This window comes from Mytilus trossulus, chromosome 1, assembly GCF_036588685.1.
Source record: "Mytilus trossulus isolate FHL-02 chromosome 1, PNRI_Mtr1.1.1.hap1, whole genome shotgun sequence".
Classification (NCBI taxonomy): Eukaryota; Metazoa; Mollusca; class Bivalvia; order Mytilida; family Mytilidae; genus Mytilus; species Mytilus trossulus.
Window position 1 is genome coordinate 38013347 of NC_086373.1, and position 19208 is coordinate 38032554.

General features: G+C 32.2%; 1 protein-coding gene across 1 annotated transcript in view; it reads left to right on the forward strand.

Annotated features, from left to right (window-relative positions):
• The window catches only part of LOC134715469 (hemicentin-1-like), a 57489-nt gene that overhangs the window by 18372 nt on the left and 19909 nt on the right, over positions 1-19208 (forward strand). Inside the window, exons 10-26 of the mRNA XM_063577691.1 lie at positions 494-705; positions 1541-1703; positions 5119-5424; positions 5849-6199; positions 7086-7391; positions 7860-8168; positions 9054-9359; positions 9829-10137; positions 11023-11328; positions 11799-12107; positions 12994-13299; positions 13769-14077; positions 14964-15269; positions 15740-16048; positions 16933-17238; positions 17708-18016; positions 18901-19206. Of these exons, the coding sequence (XP_063433761.1) occupies positions 494-705; positions 1541-1703; positions 5119-5424; positions 5849-6199; positions 7086-7391; positions 7860-8168; positions 9054-9359; positions 9829-10137; positions 11023-11328; positions 11799-12107; positions 12994-13299; positions 13769-14077; positions 14964-15269; positions 15740-16048; positions 16933-17238; positions 17708-18016; positions 18901-19206 (5028 nt within the window). The remainder of the gene's footprint in view (positions 1-493; positions 706-1540; positions 1704-5118; positions 5425-5848; positions 6200-7085; positions 7392-7859; positions 8169-9053; positions 9360-9828; positions 10138-11022; positions 11329-11798; positions 12108-12993; positions 13300-13768; positions 14078-14963; positions 15270-15739; positions 16049-16932; positions 17239-17707; positions 18017-18900; positions 19207-19208) is intronic.

The following is a 19208-nucleotide window of genomic DNA, read 5'->3' on the forward strand; positions in this document are numbered from 1 at the left end:
CAAATGACCCCTTAAGGAGTTATTGCCCTTTAAAGATTTTTTTTCACAATTTGTTCATCATGTTGACTTACTTTTAAAAATCTTCTCCTTTGAAACTGCTGTATCAATTTCAGCCAAACTTAGGCTAAATGAGTTTCACAGTATCTAGTATGAATTTTATATTTCATTTCCTTGTATGTCAAGAAACATAGCTCCCTCCTATGGCTTAAATAGAACATAGGAGAAAATGTTGTTTTTTTTTGCTTGTGAAGAAAATAGGACGATTCAAAGAACATTTAGATAAATTGAAAAGCCAAAATAATCATTGATGAGAGATTTAACCAAAAAAATTAAGGTGAGCGATTCAGGCTCTTGAGAGCCTCTTGTTAAAATGAAATTTCGATCGCATAGCTTATTCCCCCACACTCAGAGAATTCTTACTATACGCATTAGATGAACATGTTATGCTTACAAATTATCAACTAATAATAAAAATCTACCATGCATATTACAGCCCTTAATTGCACAGGGGAGTTTGTGTATAATACACCCGTTTCATGTACCAATACCTGTGAGAACCCAAGATCCACACAGAATTGTCAAGATCCACCTGTTGACGGCTGCACATGTCCAGATAAAACATATTTGAATGGCGGTAAATGTGTTACTATTGACAATTGTGGATCCTGTGATCTAAAAATTGAAGGCATATCATCAAAATTAGCAGTAAGTGTTACTTTAATTAGTGTTTTTAATCAATTGAAAATTAAGATACGTATGAACAAAACCTGCATTGATATATGTAGGTCTTATTCTAATAACTTAACGTTTGCCCTTGAAGTTAATGGTAATAAGTGAATATTTTTTCATATCATAAAAGAGAAAACATTTTTTAAATTTCTCGTTTGCCATATATGTTACATGTGAAGCCGGATCTACCTACTCTCCCGGGCACCTGAGAACATCCCGGTTTTGGCTGTGTTATGTTGCTCAGTCTTTACTTGCTGTGTTTAATGTCTTTTTTCATATTTTGTCATGTTATTGTTATATTGTTTTCGACTTACAATGTATGAGCTTAAATATCCCTTTGGTATCTTTCGACTCTTTTTTGTCGTTTGTTTATGTCTGTCATAATTGTTTTCGTAACTTTTTTATAATTTAAGTTTTCGCTCTTAAAGTGCTTCCCATTTTGTTCATGTGCATTGCAATACACCTGAAAACAAAAACAAAAATATTTGTAAATAAATAAAGGCAACAGTAGTATACCGCTGTTCAAAACTCATAAAGTTGAAATAACTGTTCCATTAATAAAACGTATTAAATTCAAATATACTTTCTGATTGGGTACACATGCATACGGAGTTGATGAACTATGGTCTAAATTATACCGAAAAATAGGTTTACTTGTAATTACGTTCATTGTAAATCCTGGTATTGACATACCATATGTTTTCATTTATCAATAATTAATGCGGATGTTCAATGAATCCCTTGAAACAGAAATTTCGAAAAATTCTGCCAATTAAATTGGAAAATATGATAATTGTTTCAAACATTGTAGGTAGGCGATTCCTATCCAAAAGGTAACTGCACTGTGTCTCAAAAGTGTGACATAGTAAATAACAGCTTCCTATTAGTAACTATTCAACCGGTGAAAATCTGTGATGTTGATGAATTGTGTACAGCAAACGACATTGGACTATATGATTGTACTAAGAATTCTAGTAAGTTTATTTTATTCAATTTTACAATCAGCTCTCAGTCTTCAAAGACACTAATCTAATGAATTGACTTCATCAAAAAGTAAAATCACAAAAATACTGAACTCCGAGGAAAATTCAATCGGAAAGTCCCTAATCACATGGCAAAATCAAATGACAAAACACAAAACAAATGGACAACAATTGTCATATTCCTGACTTGGTACAAGCAAATGGTTCCATAACGCTAAACCTCTCACGTGTACGACAGTTGCATCAAATTTGATAAAATTGATAATGATGCGTGAACAAAACAAACAGACACAATAGGTAAAAATGTCACAAATAAAGGTAAAAAGTCTTTATCTTAAGCCATATACAAATATAATATACAAATATAATACACGTTAAACACTTAAACAGAGAAAGACAAAGACTTTTACTAACACTTTTGTATCACATATTTGCCAACAGGCACTCAAATCAAAACAAGGAATACAATAAGTAGGTACGTTATAGTCAGCATATTATAATAATTATTATTACGCATGCAATCATATTGTTTAAGTTTCAAGTAAAAGCTATGAAACAAAATTATTCCAAAACATAAAGACAGTGAGCTAAGAAATGGATAAAGTAGTCTAAACTAGAAATGTGACAAACGGTTAATTAAGAATAAGAGTTGTTGACCAATTGGTTTTCTAGACATAATATCTGTGCTGCAAATAATTTGACAGATGAAAAAAACACCTTAATCTTCTGATTGAGAGACTATTAAAATAATAAAAAAAAAATAGAATTACAAATTTTGACCACATAAATACTAAGTATATTTAATTCTGAAAAATATTTTCGGTAAAAAGACACATCTATAATACTAAAATTACGAGGTCCAATTTGTCAGCCGTCATCACGTGAAAACGACGAATCAAAGAATTCAACTTTATATACAACTTATATAGTACAAAGGTGTAGATTAAAAATTACACCACTCCAGGCCCTTTTGTTTTCCACGTAATTAATATTGCTAATAATTAAGAAGTTCCAGGTCGAGTCCGATACCGATACCAATAGTATAATCACCTGTTACTTATTACCTTATCTGTACGTTCTGCATCTGACAGGGGCACCGCCAAATAGTGTATGCAGGATTAATATGCTATATAAACGGGTCATAATCACAGGGTTGACACTACTAAATTGTCAAATTGTTACCTATTGTAGTATTTTAATCAGTAAGACTTTCTAAGATAACAATACGAATACTAAAAATCTGGGCTAAAAATAAGGCGTATAGATATAGTTTTCAATTTGTTAGCGGGCATGAGTGACGTAAAACAGCGAATCAAAGAATTCAACTTAATATATAACTAATATAGGACAATGCTGTTGATTAAAAAATACTCCATTCCAGGACCTTTTGTTTTCCAAATAATTAGTATTCATCATGACCAATAATTGATAAGTTCCAGTTCGACGGGTTCAAACAGAAAGATTGGAAAGCAGAGAAAACTGTGTATCTTATAATCGGCATGATTTTATCAGATGACAATACTAATATTAAAGTAAAGCGCATAGTTATATACTTTAATTCAGTCACGGACCCGCGATGGCACGGGTATGTTCTAATATCATATATAAGCCAGGCGGCATGTTTTATCCTATTTCAGGATTGATTGGTGTCTGATTAGAAGATGAAAGCATACATATCAATCGTTAACCGAATTTTAGTTAAATCCTGTTAGTATCATTAAGTTGAAAAAATATAAGTTATTCTGAGAAAAGTGTACTGGACGCATAATATTTATTTATATTAAATGTAATTTTGATTCACATACACCACGGAATTTATATTTACTGCAACAAATGTGCATATGTGCATATAAAGTATTTTAAAAAGGTTTCTTTCATCATATTGGCAATAGTCGATTGCATTTTTTTTTTTTTTTTTTTTTTTTTTTTTTTATTGAAAGCAGTACATTTGGTAATAAAGAAAACATCGAATACCGGTACCTTATCCCGGCCTCGTTAATGTTAGCAATATAGCATTCAAATATATATTTGTTAGTATTTGTTAGTTCAAATTACAAAAAAAAATATATCAGCTGTAGTAAAAATATAATTTTTCATTTGCCTTTAAATAAAATAACATACTAAAAATTCTAAAATAAGGACCACAAATAAATTATTATTTTAACAAACATACATGTACAGATATTCTAAGTTTTTATAGTTTTTTAAGAATGGAAATTTTGAGGAAAAATAAGTTAAATTAACAAAATTTTAAATAATAAAAAAGGAAAAAATTATTACAGAAAAAAAAGAAACTAAAAAGAATATAATGTTCTGATGAATATTTTTGATGTTACGTTTTTGTAAGTTCACAAATTAATATTCTATCATGTTTTTCACACATGCATTATAATAATAGGACTTTAATTACAATCGAACAAATAAGTAAATTGAATCCTCAATTTATTGAAAATAAGTTGATTGTTTCTTGCTGATATTCACTTCTCAAAGTTATAAAGATATTTCAGTATTTTCTTCACAGCTGTAATTGATATAACTTTCTGGATATATCTTGTATTATAAATTAATATCGATTGTAGGGACATTTGAAATAGTTGTCCTCACCTCATTATCCGTAATTACTAACTATTGTAACAATGAAAGAAAACAGTCCAATTTGGGACATAATATAGTATTTGGTCCGAATACAAAGATATCGTCTTTTTGGATGTCGATGTCCACGAATATAGTTCCCAGTGTGGACAGTGTGTTGCTTGTCAATTTTTGTATTCGCCTTTCAAATGCATTTCTTCATGTTTTATGTCTCAAATAGCAAGTAGGGGCTGAAATTACACTGTAAAACCATTTCGGTCCTGAATTTTAAAGTAAAGTAGTGCTTTGGTCTAGCTGAAGAAGGTTAAAAATTAGAACATCGGAAGTTGTCAACAGATTGTATGACCCCCTTTACATAGAATTGTCCATATTTTGAGTTAGACAGGATCAAGTAATCTATAATCTTTTCCAAAAGTAGTACAACAAACTGTTAAGATATTATTCATAAAGCGCAGATGTTATTTTTTTATTTTCATTTATTTTCTTAAAGAAATGCAGTACGAAATAACCGTGTACGCATACCCTTTTGATGCCGTTGTTGTTTTTTATTAAAAATTAGTACATGCATTGCATACAAATTACTTCTATGTGATAAATAAAGATATTTTGTATTGCAATTTTTAAATTGTTATGTAAAAAATGATTTTATGCATCCCTTTAGAAGGTTTGACACATAGTCTCTTTTGAACAGCGTACGAACAAAGCCCGAAATCTTGCTGAAAGGTAATATAAGTCATGTTTATGTAAAATTGTCTCTTGATTAATTTGATTTGATTTCTTTTAACAATGACCTCACATTCCATTATCTTTTCAGATTTACTGAATGTTACTATTTCTCCAGCTTATACTGATGTCCTTGAGGGACAATCTCAGTTAATCACATGTAATGTAACTGGAATACCGACAGCTACGTCCATTACATGGTTGTTCACACCATCTGGTTCTAATCAGTCAAATTCCTTAAACATAAGCAATGCAGATGAATATTCCGGTGGCACCATTCGGAATCCTTCCTTAACGGTACTAGATTTTCGATTGTCTGATGGCGGTACATATGAATGTTTTGCTACAAATGCTGTTGGAACAAGCAACAGCTCATCTTTAGTTCTTAGATTCATTCGTGAGTATATATATTAAATGTCAATGTAAAGTGCTATATCAAATTCATATGTCGTAAAGAAAAGGATTTTACTTTGAACTCATTTCAGAAATCTCAATATATTTGGTTTGTTTGTTTCTTTTATCGTCTCACCATTACACATCATGTTAGAGAGAGACATTATGACTTACATTAAGTGATCATTTTTATCTTTCAATCTAAAGATACAAAAATGATGATTAAAGATTCTCGTTCCCAAAGACATTCCGATAGAAACAACCAAAGAAGATTCGATAGAAACATTTTTCAAAGATTATAACAGGTGGAAAAATCCAGATAAATTTCAGTATTAACATATTTGAAGTTGTTTACCAAATTTAATGACAATAATAAAACTGCAAATTTAAACATTTTTTTTGTTCTGAGTTCTGAATTCATTTTAAAGGGAATTCCAGTGAAAGTTTTACATATTCTTTCTATTTTTTAGAGCACCTAACAATATCAGCAAACCCGTCAAATGGCACTTCTATTTACGGAGACGTCTCGTACACGATTGAGTGTACTATAAGTGGCATTCCCCAGGCTACATCATGGTCTTGGTCAAAGAGACTCACCACAGGCGGCGAATTGACAACAATATCTGCTGGAAGCAAATATACTATAGTAAATTCTGCCACTCTTCCGCATTTAACTATCAACAGTATAGTGGAGGATGACGAACAGGACTATTTTTGTCAAGGGACCAATGATGCAGGATCACAAATCAGTATACACGCAAGGCTTATTGTTAATGGAGGTCAGTTCTTAGTTTCAGCTGATCAAGTATGTTAGAAATAGATTGTAAAAACACTGGAAGCAGTTGTCCTCACCTCATTTTTCGTATTTGCTAGCTATTGTAACAATGGAAGAAAAACAGTCCAATTTGGGACATAATATAGTATTTGGTCTGAAAACAAAGTTATCGTCCTTTTGGATTTTGTTGTCCACGAATATAGTTCCTAGTGTGGACAGTGTGCTGCTTGTCAATTTTTTTTATACGCCTTTCAAATGCATTTCTTCATGTTTTATGTCTCAAATAGCAAGTAAGGGCTGAAATTACACTGTAAAACCATTTCGGTCCTAATTTTTAAAGTAAAGTAGTGATTTGGTCTAGCTGAAGAAGGTTAAAAATAAGAACGTCGGAAGTTGTCAAAAGATTGTATGACCCCCTTTACATAGAATTGTCCATATTTTGAGTAAGACAGGATCAAGTAATCTATAATTTGGATATTTTTTTTTCCAAAAGTAGTACAACACTGTTAAGATATTATTCATAAAACGCAGATGGTATTTTTTTATTTTAATTTATTTTCTTAAAGAAATACAGTACGAAATAACCGTGAACGCATACCCTTTTGATGCCGTTGTAGTTTCTCATTACAAATTAGTACATGAATTGCATACAATTTACTTCTACGTGATAAATAAAGATATTTTGTATTGCAATTTTGGAATTGTTATGTAAAAAAGGATTTTATGCATCCCTTTAGAAGGTTTGACACCTAGTCTCTTTCGAACAGCTTAAGAACAAAGCCCGAAATCTTGCTGAAAGGTAATATAAGTCATGTTTATGTAAAATTGTCTCTTGATTAATTTGATTTGATTTCTTTTAACAATGACCTCACATTCCATTATCTTTTCAGATTTACTGAATGTTACTATTTCTCCAGCTTATACTGATGTCCTTGAGGGACAATCTCAGTTAATCACATGTAATGTAACTGGAATACCGACAGCTACGTCCATTACATGGTTGTTCACACCATCTGGTTCTAATCAGTCAAATTCCTTAAACATAAGCAATGCAGATGAATATTCCGGTGGCACCATTCGGAATCCTTCCTTAACGGTACTAGATTTTAAATTGTCTGATGGCGGTACATATGAATGTTTTGCTACAAATGCTGTTGGAACAAGCAACAGCTCATCTTCAGTTCTAAGATTCATTCGTGAGTATATATATGAAATGTCAATGTAAAGTGCTATATCAAATTCATATGTCGAGAAAAAAAGGGATTATATTTTGAACTCATTTCAGAAATCTCAATATATTTGGTTTGTTTGTTTCTTTTATCGTCTCACCATTACACATCATGTTAGAGAGAGACATTATGACTTACATTAAGTGATCATTTTTTATCTTTCAATCTAAAAAATACAAAAATGATGATTAAAGATTCTCGTTCCCAAAGACATTCCGGTAGAAACAACCAAAGAAGATTCGATAGAAACATTTTTCGATGATTATAACAGGTTGAAAAATCCAAATAAATTTCAGTATTAAGATATTTGAAGTTGTTTACCAAATTTAATGACAATAATAAAACTGCAAATTTTAAACATTTTTTTTTGTTCTGAGTTCTGAATTATTTAAAGGGAATTCCAGTGGAAGTATTCATATTCTTTTTATCTTTTAGAGCACCTAACAATATCAGTAAACCCGTCAAATGGCACTGCTATTTACGGAGACGTCTCGTACACGATTGAGTGTACTATAAGTGGCATTCCCCAGGCTACATCATGGTCTTGGTCAAAGAGACTCACCACAGGCGGCGAATTGACAACAATATCTGCTGGAAGCAAATATACTATAGTAAATTCTGCCACTCTTCCGCATTTAACTATCAACAGTATAGTGGAAGATGACGAACAGGACTATTTTTGTCAAGGGACCAATGATGCAGGAACACAAATTAGTATACACGCAAGGCTTATTGTTAATGGAGGTCAGTTCTTAGTTTCAGCTGATCAAGTATGTTAGAAATAGATTGTAAAAACACTGGAAGCAGTTGTCCTCACCTCATTTTTCGTAATTGCTAGCTATTGTAACAATGGAAGAAAAACAGTCCAATTTGGGACATAATATAGTATTTGGTCTGAAAACAAAGTTATCGTCCTTTTGGATTTCGTTGTCCACGAATATAGTTCTTAGTGTGGACAGTGTGTTGCTTGTCAATTTTTTTTATACGCCTTTCAAATGCATTTCTTCATGTTTTATGTCTCAAATAGCAAGTAGGGGCTGAAATTACACTGTAAAACCATTTCGGTCCTGAATTTTAAAGTAAAGTAGTGATTTTGTCTAGCTGAAGAAGGTTAAAAATTAGAACATCGGAAGTTGTCAAAAGATTGTATGACCCCCTTTACATAGAATTGTCCATATTTTGAGTAAGACAGGATCAAGTAATCTATAATTTGGATATTTTTTTTTCCAAAAGTAGTACAACACTGTTAAGATATTATTCATAAAGCGCAGATGGTATTTTTTTATTTTAATTTATTTTCTTAAAGAAATGCAGTACGAAATAACCGTGAACGCATACCCTTTTGATGCCGTTGTAGTTTCTTATTACAAATTAGTACATGAATTGCATACAATTTACTTCTTTGTGATAAATCAAGATATTTTGTATTGCAATTTTGGATTGTTATGTAAAAAATGATTTTATGCATCCCTTTAGAAGGTTTGACACCTAGTCTCTTTTGAGCAGCTTAAGAACAAAGCCCGAAATCTTGCTGAAAGGTAATATAAGTCATGTTTATGTAAAATTGTCTCTTGATTAATTTGATTTGATTTCTTTTAACAATGACCTCACATTCCATTATCTTTTCAGATTTACTGAATGTTACTATTTCTCCAGCTTATACTGATGTCCTTGAGGGACAATCTCAGTTAATCACATGTAATGTAACTGGAATACCGACAGCTACGTCCATTACATGGTTGTTCACACCATCTGGTTCTAATCAGTCAAATTCCTTAAACATAAGCAATGCTGATGAATATTCCGGTGGCACCATTCGGAATCCTTCCTTAACGGTACTAGATTTTCAATTGTCTGATGGCGGCACATATGAATGTTTTGCTACAAATGCTGTTGGAACAAGCAACAGCTCATCTTCAGTTCTTAGATTCATTCGTGAGTATATATATTAAATCTCAATGTAAAGTGCTATATCAAATTCATATGTCGAGAAAAAAAGGATTTTACTTTGAACTCATTTCAGAAATCTTAATATATTTGGTTTGTTTGTTTCTTTTATCGTCTCACCATTACACATCATGTTAGAGAGAGACATTATGACTTACATTAAGTGATCATTTTTTATCTTTCAATCTAAAAAATACAAAAATGATGATTAAAGATTCTCGTTCCCAAAGACATTCCGATAGAAACAACCAAAGAAGATTCGATAGAAACATTTTTCGATGATTATAACAGGTTGAAAAATCCAAATAAATTTCAGTATTAAGATATTTGAAGTTGTTTACCAAATTTAATGACAATAATAAAACTGCAAATTTTAAACATTTTTTTTTGTTCTGAGTTCTGAATTTATTTTAAAGGGAATTCCAGTGGAAGTATTCATATTCTTTTTATCTTTTAGAGCACCTAACAATATCAGTAAACCCGTCAAATGGCACTGCTATTTACGGAGACGTCTCGTACACGATTGGGTGTACTATAAGTGGCATTCCCCAGGCTACATCATGGTCTTGGTCAAAGAGACTCACCACAGGCGGCGAATTGACAACAATATCTGCTGGAAGCAAATATACTATAGTAAATTCTGCCACTCTTCCGCATTTAACTATCAACAGTATAGTGGAAGATGACGAACAGGACTATTTTTGTCAAGGGACCAATGATGCAGGAACACAAATTAGTATACACGCAAGGCTTATTGTTAATGGAGGTCAGTTCTTAGTTTCAGCTGATCAAGTATGTTAGAAATAGATTGTAAAAACACTGGAAGCAGTTGTCCTCACCTCATTTTTCGTAATTGCTAGCTATTGTAACAATGGAAGAAAAACAGTCCAATTTGGGACATAATATAGTATTTGGTCTGAAAACAAAGTTATCGTCCTTTTGGATTTCGTTGTCCACGAATATAGTTCCTAGTGTGGACAGTGTGTTGCTTGTCAATTTTTTTTATACGCCTTTCAAATGCATTTCTTCATGTTTTATGTCTCAAATAGCAAGTAAGGGCTGAAATTACACTGTAAAACCATTTCGGTCCTGAATTTTAAAGTAAAGTAGTGATTTTGTCTAGCTGAAGAAGGTTAAAAATGAGAACATCGGAAGTTGTCAAAAGATTGTATGACCCCCTTTACATAGAATTGTCCATATTTTGAGTAAGACAGGATCAAGTAATCTATAATTTGGATATTTTTTTTTCCAAAAGTAGTACAACACTGTTAAGATATTATTCATAAAGCGCAGATGGTATTTTTTTATTTTAATTTATTTTCTTAAAGAAATGCAGTACGAAATAACCGTGAACGCATACCCTTTTGATGCCGTTGTAGTTTCTTATTACAAATTAGTACATGAATTGCATACAATTTACTTCTTTGTGATAAATCAAGATATTTTGTATTGCAATTTTGGATTGTTATGTAAAAAATTATTTTATGCATCCCTTTAGAAGGTTTGACACCTAGTCTCTTTTGAGCAGCTTAAGAACAAAGCCCGAAATCTTGCTGAAAGGTAATATAAGTCATGTTTATGTAAAATTGTCTCTTGATTAATTTGATTTGATTTCTTTTAACAATGACCTCACATTCCATTATCTTTTCAGATTTACTGAATGTTACTATTTCTCCAGCTTATACTGATGTCCTTGAGGGACAATCTCAGTTAATCACATGTAATGTAACTGGAATACCGACAGCTACGTCCATTACATGGTTGTTCACACCATCTGGTTCTAATCAGTCAAATTCCTTAAACATAAGCAATGCAGATGAATATTCCGGTGGCACCATTCGGAATCCTTCCTTAACGGTACTAGATTTTAAATTGTCTGATGGCGGTACATATGAATGTTTTGCTACAAATGCTGTTGGAACAAGCAACAGCTCATCTTCAGTTCTAAGATTCATTCGTGAGTATATATATGAAATGTCAATGTAAAGTGCTATATCAAATTCATATGTCGAGAAAAAAAGGGATTATATTTTGAACTCATTTCAGAAATCTCAATATATTTGGTTTGTTTGTTTCTTTTATCGTCTCACCATTACACATCATGTTAGAGAGAGACATTATGACTTACATTAAGTGATCATTTTTTATCTTTCAATCTAAAAAATACAAAAATGATGATTAAAGATTCTCGTTCCCAAAGACATTCCGGTAGAAACAACCAAAGAAGATTCGATAGAAACATTTTTCGATGATTATAACAGGTTGAAAAATCCAAATAAATTTCAGTATTAAGATATTTGAAGTTGTTTACCAAATTTAATGACAATAATAAAACTGCAAATTTTAAACATTTTTTTTTGTTCTGAGTTCTGAATTTATTTTAAAGGGAATTCCAGTGGAAGTATTCATATTCTTTTTATCTTTTAGAGCACCTAACAATATCAGTAAACCCGTCAAATGGCACTGCTATTTACGGAGACGTCTCGTACACGATTGAGTGTACTATAAGTGGCATTCCCCAGGCTACATCATGGTCTTGGTCAAAGAGACTCACCACAGGCGGCGAATTGACAACAATATCTGCTGGAAGCAAATATACTATAGTAAATTCTGCCACTCTTCCGCATTTAACTATCAACAGTATAGTGGAAGATGACGAACAGGACTATTTTTGTCAAGGGACCAATGATGCAGGAACACAAATTAGTATACACGCAAGGCTTATTGTTAATGGAGGTCAGTTCTTAGTTTCAGCTGATCAAGTATGTTAGAAATAGATTGTAAAAACACTGGAAGCAGTTGTCCTCACCTCATTTTTCGTAATTGCTAGCTATTGTAACAATGGAAGAAAAACAGTCCAATTTGGGACATAATATAGTATTTGGTCTGAAAACAAAGTTATCGTCCTTTTGGATTTCGTTGTCCACGAATATAGTTCCTAGTGTGGACAGTGTGTTGCTTGTCAATTTTTTTTTATACGCCTTTCAAATGCATTTCTTCATGTTTTATGTCTCAAATAGCAAGTAAGGGCTGAAATTACACTGTAAAACCATTTCGGTCCTGAATTTTAAAGTAAAGTAGTGATTTTGTCTAGCTGAAGAAGGTTAAAAATTAGAACATCGGAAGTTGTCAAAAGATTGTATGACCCCCTTTACATAGAATTGTCCATATTTTGAGTAAGACAGGATCAAGTAATCTATAATTTGGATATTTTTTTTTCCAAAAGTAGTACAACACTGTTAAGATATTATTCATAAAGCGCAGATGGTATTTTTTTATTTTAATTTATTTTCTTAAAGAAATGCAGTACGAAATAACCGTGAACGCATACCCTTTTGATGCCGTTGTAGTTTCTTATTACAAATTAGTACATGAATTGCATACAATTTACTTCTTTGTGATAAATCAAGATATTTTGTATTGCAATTTTGGATTGTTATGTAAAAAATGATTTTATGCATCCCTTTAGAAGGTTTGACACCTAGTCTCTTTTGAGCAGCTTAAGAACAAAGCCCGAAATCTTGCTGAAAGGTAATATAAGTCATGTTTATGTAAAATTGTCTCTTGATTAATTTGATTTGATTTCTTTTAACAATGACCTCACATTCCATTATCTTTTCAGATTTACTGAATGTTACTATTTCTCCAGCTTATACTGATGTCCTTGAGGGACAATCTCAGTTAATCACATGTAATGTAACTGGAATACCGACAGCTACGTCCATTACATGGTTGTTCACACCATCTGGTTCTAATCAGTCAAATTCCTTAAACATAAGCAATGCTGATGAATATTCCGGTGGCACCATTCGGAATCCTTCCTTAACGGTACTAGATTTTCAATTGTCTGATGGCGGCACATATGAATGTTTTGCTACAAATGCTGTTGGAACAAGCAACAGCTCATCTTCAGTTCTTAGATTCATTCGTGAGTATATATATTAAATCTCAATGTAAAGTGCTATATCAAATTCATATGTCGAGAAAAAAAGGATTTTACTTTGAACTCATTTCAGAAATCTTAATATATTTGGTTTGTTTGTTTCTTTTATCGTCTCACCATTACACATCATGTTAGAGAGAGACATTATGACTTACATTAAGTGATCATTTTTTATCTTTCAATCTAAAAAATACAAAAATGATGATTAAAGATTCTCGTTCCCAAAGACATTCCGATAGAAACAACCAAAGAAGATTCGATAGAAACATTTTTCGATGATTATAACAGGTTGAAAAATCCAAATAAATTTCAGTATTAAGATATTTGAAGTTGTTTACCAAATTTAATGACAATAATAAAACTGCAAATTTTAAACATTTTTTTTTGTTCTGAGTTCTGAATTTATTTTAAAGGGAATTCCAGTGGAAGTATTCATATTCTTTTTATCTTTTAGAGCACCTAACAATATCAGTAAACCCGTCAAATGGCACTGCTATTTACGGAGACGTCTCGTACACGATTGGGTGTACTATAAGTGGCATTCCCCAGGCTACATCATGGTCTTGGTCAAAGAGACTCACCACAGGCGGCGAATTGACAACAATATCTGCTGGAAGCAAATATACTATAGTAAATTCTGCCACTCTTCCGCATTTAACTATCAACAGTATAGTGGAAGATGACGAACAGGACTATTTTTGTCAAGGGACCAATGATGCAGGAACACAAATTAGTATACACGCAAGGCTTATTGTTAATGGAGGTCAGTTCTTAGTTTCAGCTGATCAAGTATGTTAGAAATAGATTGTAAAAACACTGGAAGCAGTTGTCCTCACCTCATTTTTCGTAATTGCTAGCTATTGTAACAATGGAAGAAAAACAGTCCTATTTGGGACATAATATAGTATTTGGTCTGAAAACAAAGTAATCGTCCTTTTGGATTTCGTTGTCCACGAATATAGTTCTTAGTGTGGACAGTGTGTTGCTTGTCAATTTTTTTTATACGCCTTTCAAATGCATTTCTTCATGTTTTATGTCTCAAATAGCAAGTAAGGGCTGAAATTACACTGTAAAACCATTTCGGTCCTGAATTTTAAAGTAAAGTAGTGATTTTGTCTAGCTGAAGAAGGTTAAAAATTAGAACATCGGAAGTTGTCAAAAGATTGTATGACCCCCTTTACATAGAATTGTCCATATTTTGAGTAAGACAGGATCAAGTAATCTATAATTTGGATATTTTTTTTTTCCAAAAGTAGTACAACACTGTTAAGATATTATTCATAAAGCGCAGATGGTATTTTTTTATTTTAATTTATTTTCTTAAAGAAATGCAGTACGAAATAACCGTGAACGCATACCCATTTGATGCCGTTGTAGTTTCTTATTACAAATTAGTACATGAATTGCATACAATTTACTTCTATGTGATAAATAAAGATATTTTGTATTGCAATTTTGGATTGTTATGTAAAAAATGATTTTATGCATCCCTTTAGAAGGTTTGACACCTAGTCTCTTTTGAACAGCTTAAGAACAAAGCCCGAAATCTTGCTGAAAGGTAATATAAGTCATGTTTATGTAAAATTGTCTCTTGATTAATTTGTTTTGATTTCTTTTAACAATGACCTCACATTCCATTATCTTTTCAGATTTACTGAATGTTACTATTTCTCCAGCTTATACTGATGTCCTTGAGGGACAATCTCAGTTAATCACATGTAATGTAACTGGAATACCGACAGCTACGTCCATTACATTGTTGTTCACACCATCTGGTTCTAATCAGTCAAATTCCTTAAACATAAGCAATGCAGATGAATATTCCGGTGGCACCATTCGGAATCCTTCCTTAACGGTTCTAGATTTTCAATTGTCTGATGGCGGTACATATGAATGTTTTGCTACAAATGCTGTTGGAACAAGCAACAGCTCATCTTCAGTTCTTAGATTCATTCGTGAGTATATATATTAAATGTCAATGTAAAGTGCTATATCAAATTCATATGTCGAGAAAAAAAGGATTTAACTTTGCACTCATTTCAGAAATCTCAATATATTTGGTTTGTTTGTTTCTTTTATCGTCTCACCATTACACATCATGTTAGAGAGAGACATTATGACTTACATTAAGTGATCATTTTTTATCTTTCAATCTAAAAAATACAAAAATGATGATTAAAGATTCTCTTTCCCAAAGACATTCCGATAGAAACAACCAAAGCAGATTCGATAGAAACATTTTTCGATGATTATAACAGGTTGAAAAATCCAAATAAATTTCAGTATTAAGATATTTGAAGTTGTTTACCAAATTTAATGACAATAATAAAACTGCAAATTTTAAACATTTTTTTTTTGTTCTGAGTTCTGAATTTATTTTAAAGGGAATTCCAGTGGAAGTATTCATATTTTTTTTATCTTTTAGAGCACCTAACAATATCAGTAAACCCGTCAAATGGCACTGCTATTTACGGAGACGTCTCGTACACGATTGAGTGTACTATAAGTGGCATTCCCCAGGCTACATCATGGTCTTGGTCAAAGAGACTCACCACAGGCGGCGAATTGACAACAATATCTGCTGGAAGCAAATATACTATAGTAAATTCTGCCACTCTTCCGCATTTAACTATCAACAGTATAGTGGAGGATGACGAACAGGACTATTTTTGTCAAGGGACCAATGATGCAGGAACACAAACCAGTATACACGCAAGGCTTATTGTTAATGGAGGTTAGTTCTTAGTTTCAGCTGATCAAGTATGTTAGAAATAGATTGTAAAAACACTGGAAGCAGTTGGCCTCACCTCATTTTTCGTAATTGCTAGCTATTGTAACAATGGAAGAAAAACAGTCCAATTTGGGACATAATATAGTATTTGGTCTGAAAACAAAGTTATCGTCCTTTTGGATTTCGTTGTCCACGAATATAGTTCCTAGTGTGGACAGTGTGTTGCTTGTCAATTTTTTTTATACGCCTTTCAAATGCATTTCTTCATGTTTTATGTCTCAAATAGCAAGTAAGGGCTGAAATTACACTGTAAAACCATTTCGGTCCTGAATTTTAAAGTAAAGTAGTGATTTGGTCTAGCTGAAGAAGGTTAAAAATTAGAACATCGGAAGTTGTCAAAAGATTGTATGACCCCCTTTACATAGAATTGTCCATATTTTGAGTAAGACAGGATCAAGTAATCTATAATTTGGATAATTTTTTTTCCAAAAGTAGTACAACACTGTTAAGATAATATTCATAAAGCGCAGATGGTATTTTTTCATTTTAATTTATTTTCTTAAAGAAATGCAGTACGAAATAACCGTGAACGCATACCCTTTTGGTGCCGTTGTAGTTTCTTATTACAAATTAGTACATGAATTGCATACAATTTACTTCTATGTGATAAATCAAGATATTTTGTATTGCAATTTTGGATTGTTATGTAAAAAATGATTTTATGCATCCCTTTAGAAGGTTTGACACCTAGTCTCTTTTGAGCAGCTTAAGAACAAAGCCCGAAATCTTGCTAAAAGGTAATATAAGTCATGTTTATGTAAAATTGTCTCTTGTTAATTTGATTTGATTTCTTTTAACAATGACCTCACATTCCATTATCTTTTCAGATTTACTGAATGTTACTATTTCTCCAGCTTATACTGATGTCCTTGAGGGACAATCTCAGTTAATCACATGTAATGTAACTGGAATACCGACAGCTACGTCCATTACATGGTTGTTCACACCATCTGGTTCTAATCAGTCAAATTCCTTAAACATAAGCAATGCTGATGAATATTCCGGTGGCACCATTCGGAATCCTTCCTTAACGGTACTAGATTTTCAATTGTCTGATGGCGGTACATATGAATGTTTTGCTACAAATGCTGTTGGAACAAGCAACAGCTCATCTTCAGTTCTTAGATTCATTCGTGAGTATATATATTAAATCTCAAAGTAAAGTGCTATATCAAATTCATATGTCGAGAAAAAAAGAATTTTACTTTGAACTCATTTCAGAAATCTCAATATATTTGGTTTGTTTGTTTCTTTTATCGTCTCACCATTACACATCATGTTAGAGAGAGACATTATGACTTACATTAAGTGATCATTTTTTATCTTTCAATCTAAAAATTACAAAAATGATGATCAAAGATTCTCTTTCCCAAAGACATTCCGATAGAAACAACCAAAAAAGATTCGATAGAAACATTTTTCGATGATTATAACAGGTTGAAAAATCCAGATAAATTTCAGTATTAAGATATTTGAAGTTGTTTACCAAATTTAATGACAATAATAAAACTGCAAATTTTAAACATTTTTTTTTGTTCTGAGTTCTGAATTTATTTTAAAGGGAATTCCAGTGGAAGTATTCATATTCTTTTTATCTTTTAGAGCACCTAACAATATCAGTAAACCCGTCAAATGGCACTGCTATTTACGGAGACGTCTCGTACACGATTGAGTGTACTATAAGTGGCATTCCCCAGGCTACATCATGGTCTTGGTCAAAGAGACTCACCACAGGCGGCGAATTGACAACAATATCTGCTGGAAGCAAATATATTATAGTAAATTCGGCCACTCTTCCGCATTTAACTATCAACAGTATAGTGGAGGATGACGAACAGGACTATTTTTGTCAAGGGACCAATGATGCAGGAACACAAATTAGTATACACGCAAGGCTTATTGTTAATGGAGGTCAGTTCTTAGTTTCAGCTGATCAAGTATGTTAGAAATAGATTGTAAAAACACTGGAAGCAGTTGTCCTCACCTCATTTTTCGTAATTGCTAGCTATTGTAACAATGGAAGAAACACAGTCCAATTTGGGATATAATATAGTATTTGGTCTGAAAACAAAGTTATCGTCCTTTTGGATGTCGTTGTCCACGAATATAGTTCCTAGTGTGGACAGTGTGTTGCTTGTCAATTTTTTTTATACGCCTTTCAAATGCATTTCTTCATGTTTTATGTCTCAAATAGCAAGTAAGGGCTGAAATTACACTGTAAAACCATTTCGGTCCTGAATTTTAAAGTAAAGTAGTGATTTGGTCTAGCTGAAGAAGGTTAAAAATTAGAACATCGGAAGTTGTCAAAAGATTGTATGACCCCCTTTACATAGAATTGTCCATATTTTGAGTAAGACAGGATCAAGTAATCTATAATTTGGATATTTTTTTTCCAAAAGTAGTACAACACTGTTAAGATAATATTCATAAAGCGCAGATGGTATTTTTTCATTTTAATTTATTTTCTTAAAGAAATGCAGTACGAAATAACCGTGAACGCATACCCTTTTGATGCCGTTGTAGTTTCTTATTACAAATTAGTACATGAATTGCATACAATTTACTTCTATGTGATAAATCAAGATATTTTGTATTGCAATTTTGGATTGTTATGTAAAAAATGATTTTATGCATCCCTTTAGAAGGTTTGACACCTAGTCTCTTTTGAGCAGCTTAAGAACAAAGCCCTAAATCTTGCTAAAAGGTAATATAAGTCATGTTTATGTAAAATTGTCTCTTGATTAATTTGATTTGATTTCTTTTAACAATGACCTCACATTCCATTATCTTTTCAGATTTACTGAATGTTACTATTTCTCCAGCTTATACTGATGTCCTTGAGGGACAATCTCAGTTAATCACATGTAATGTAACTGGAATACCGACAGCTACGTCCATTACATGGTTGTTCACACCATCTGGTTCTAATCAGTCAAATTCCTTAAACATAAGCAATGCTGATGAATATTCCGGTGGCACCATTCAGAATCCTTCCTTAACGGTACTAGATTTTCAATTGTCTGATGGCGGTACATATGAATGTTTTGCTACAAATGCTGTTGGAACAAGCAACAGCTCATCTTCAGTTCTTAGATTCATTCGT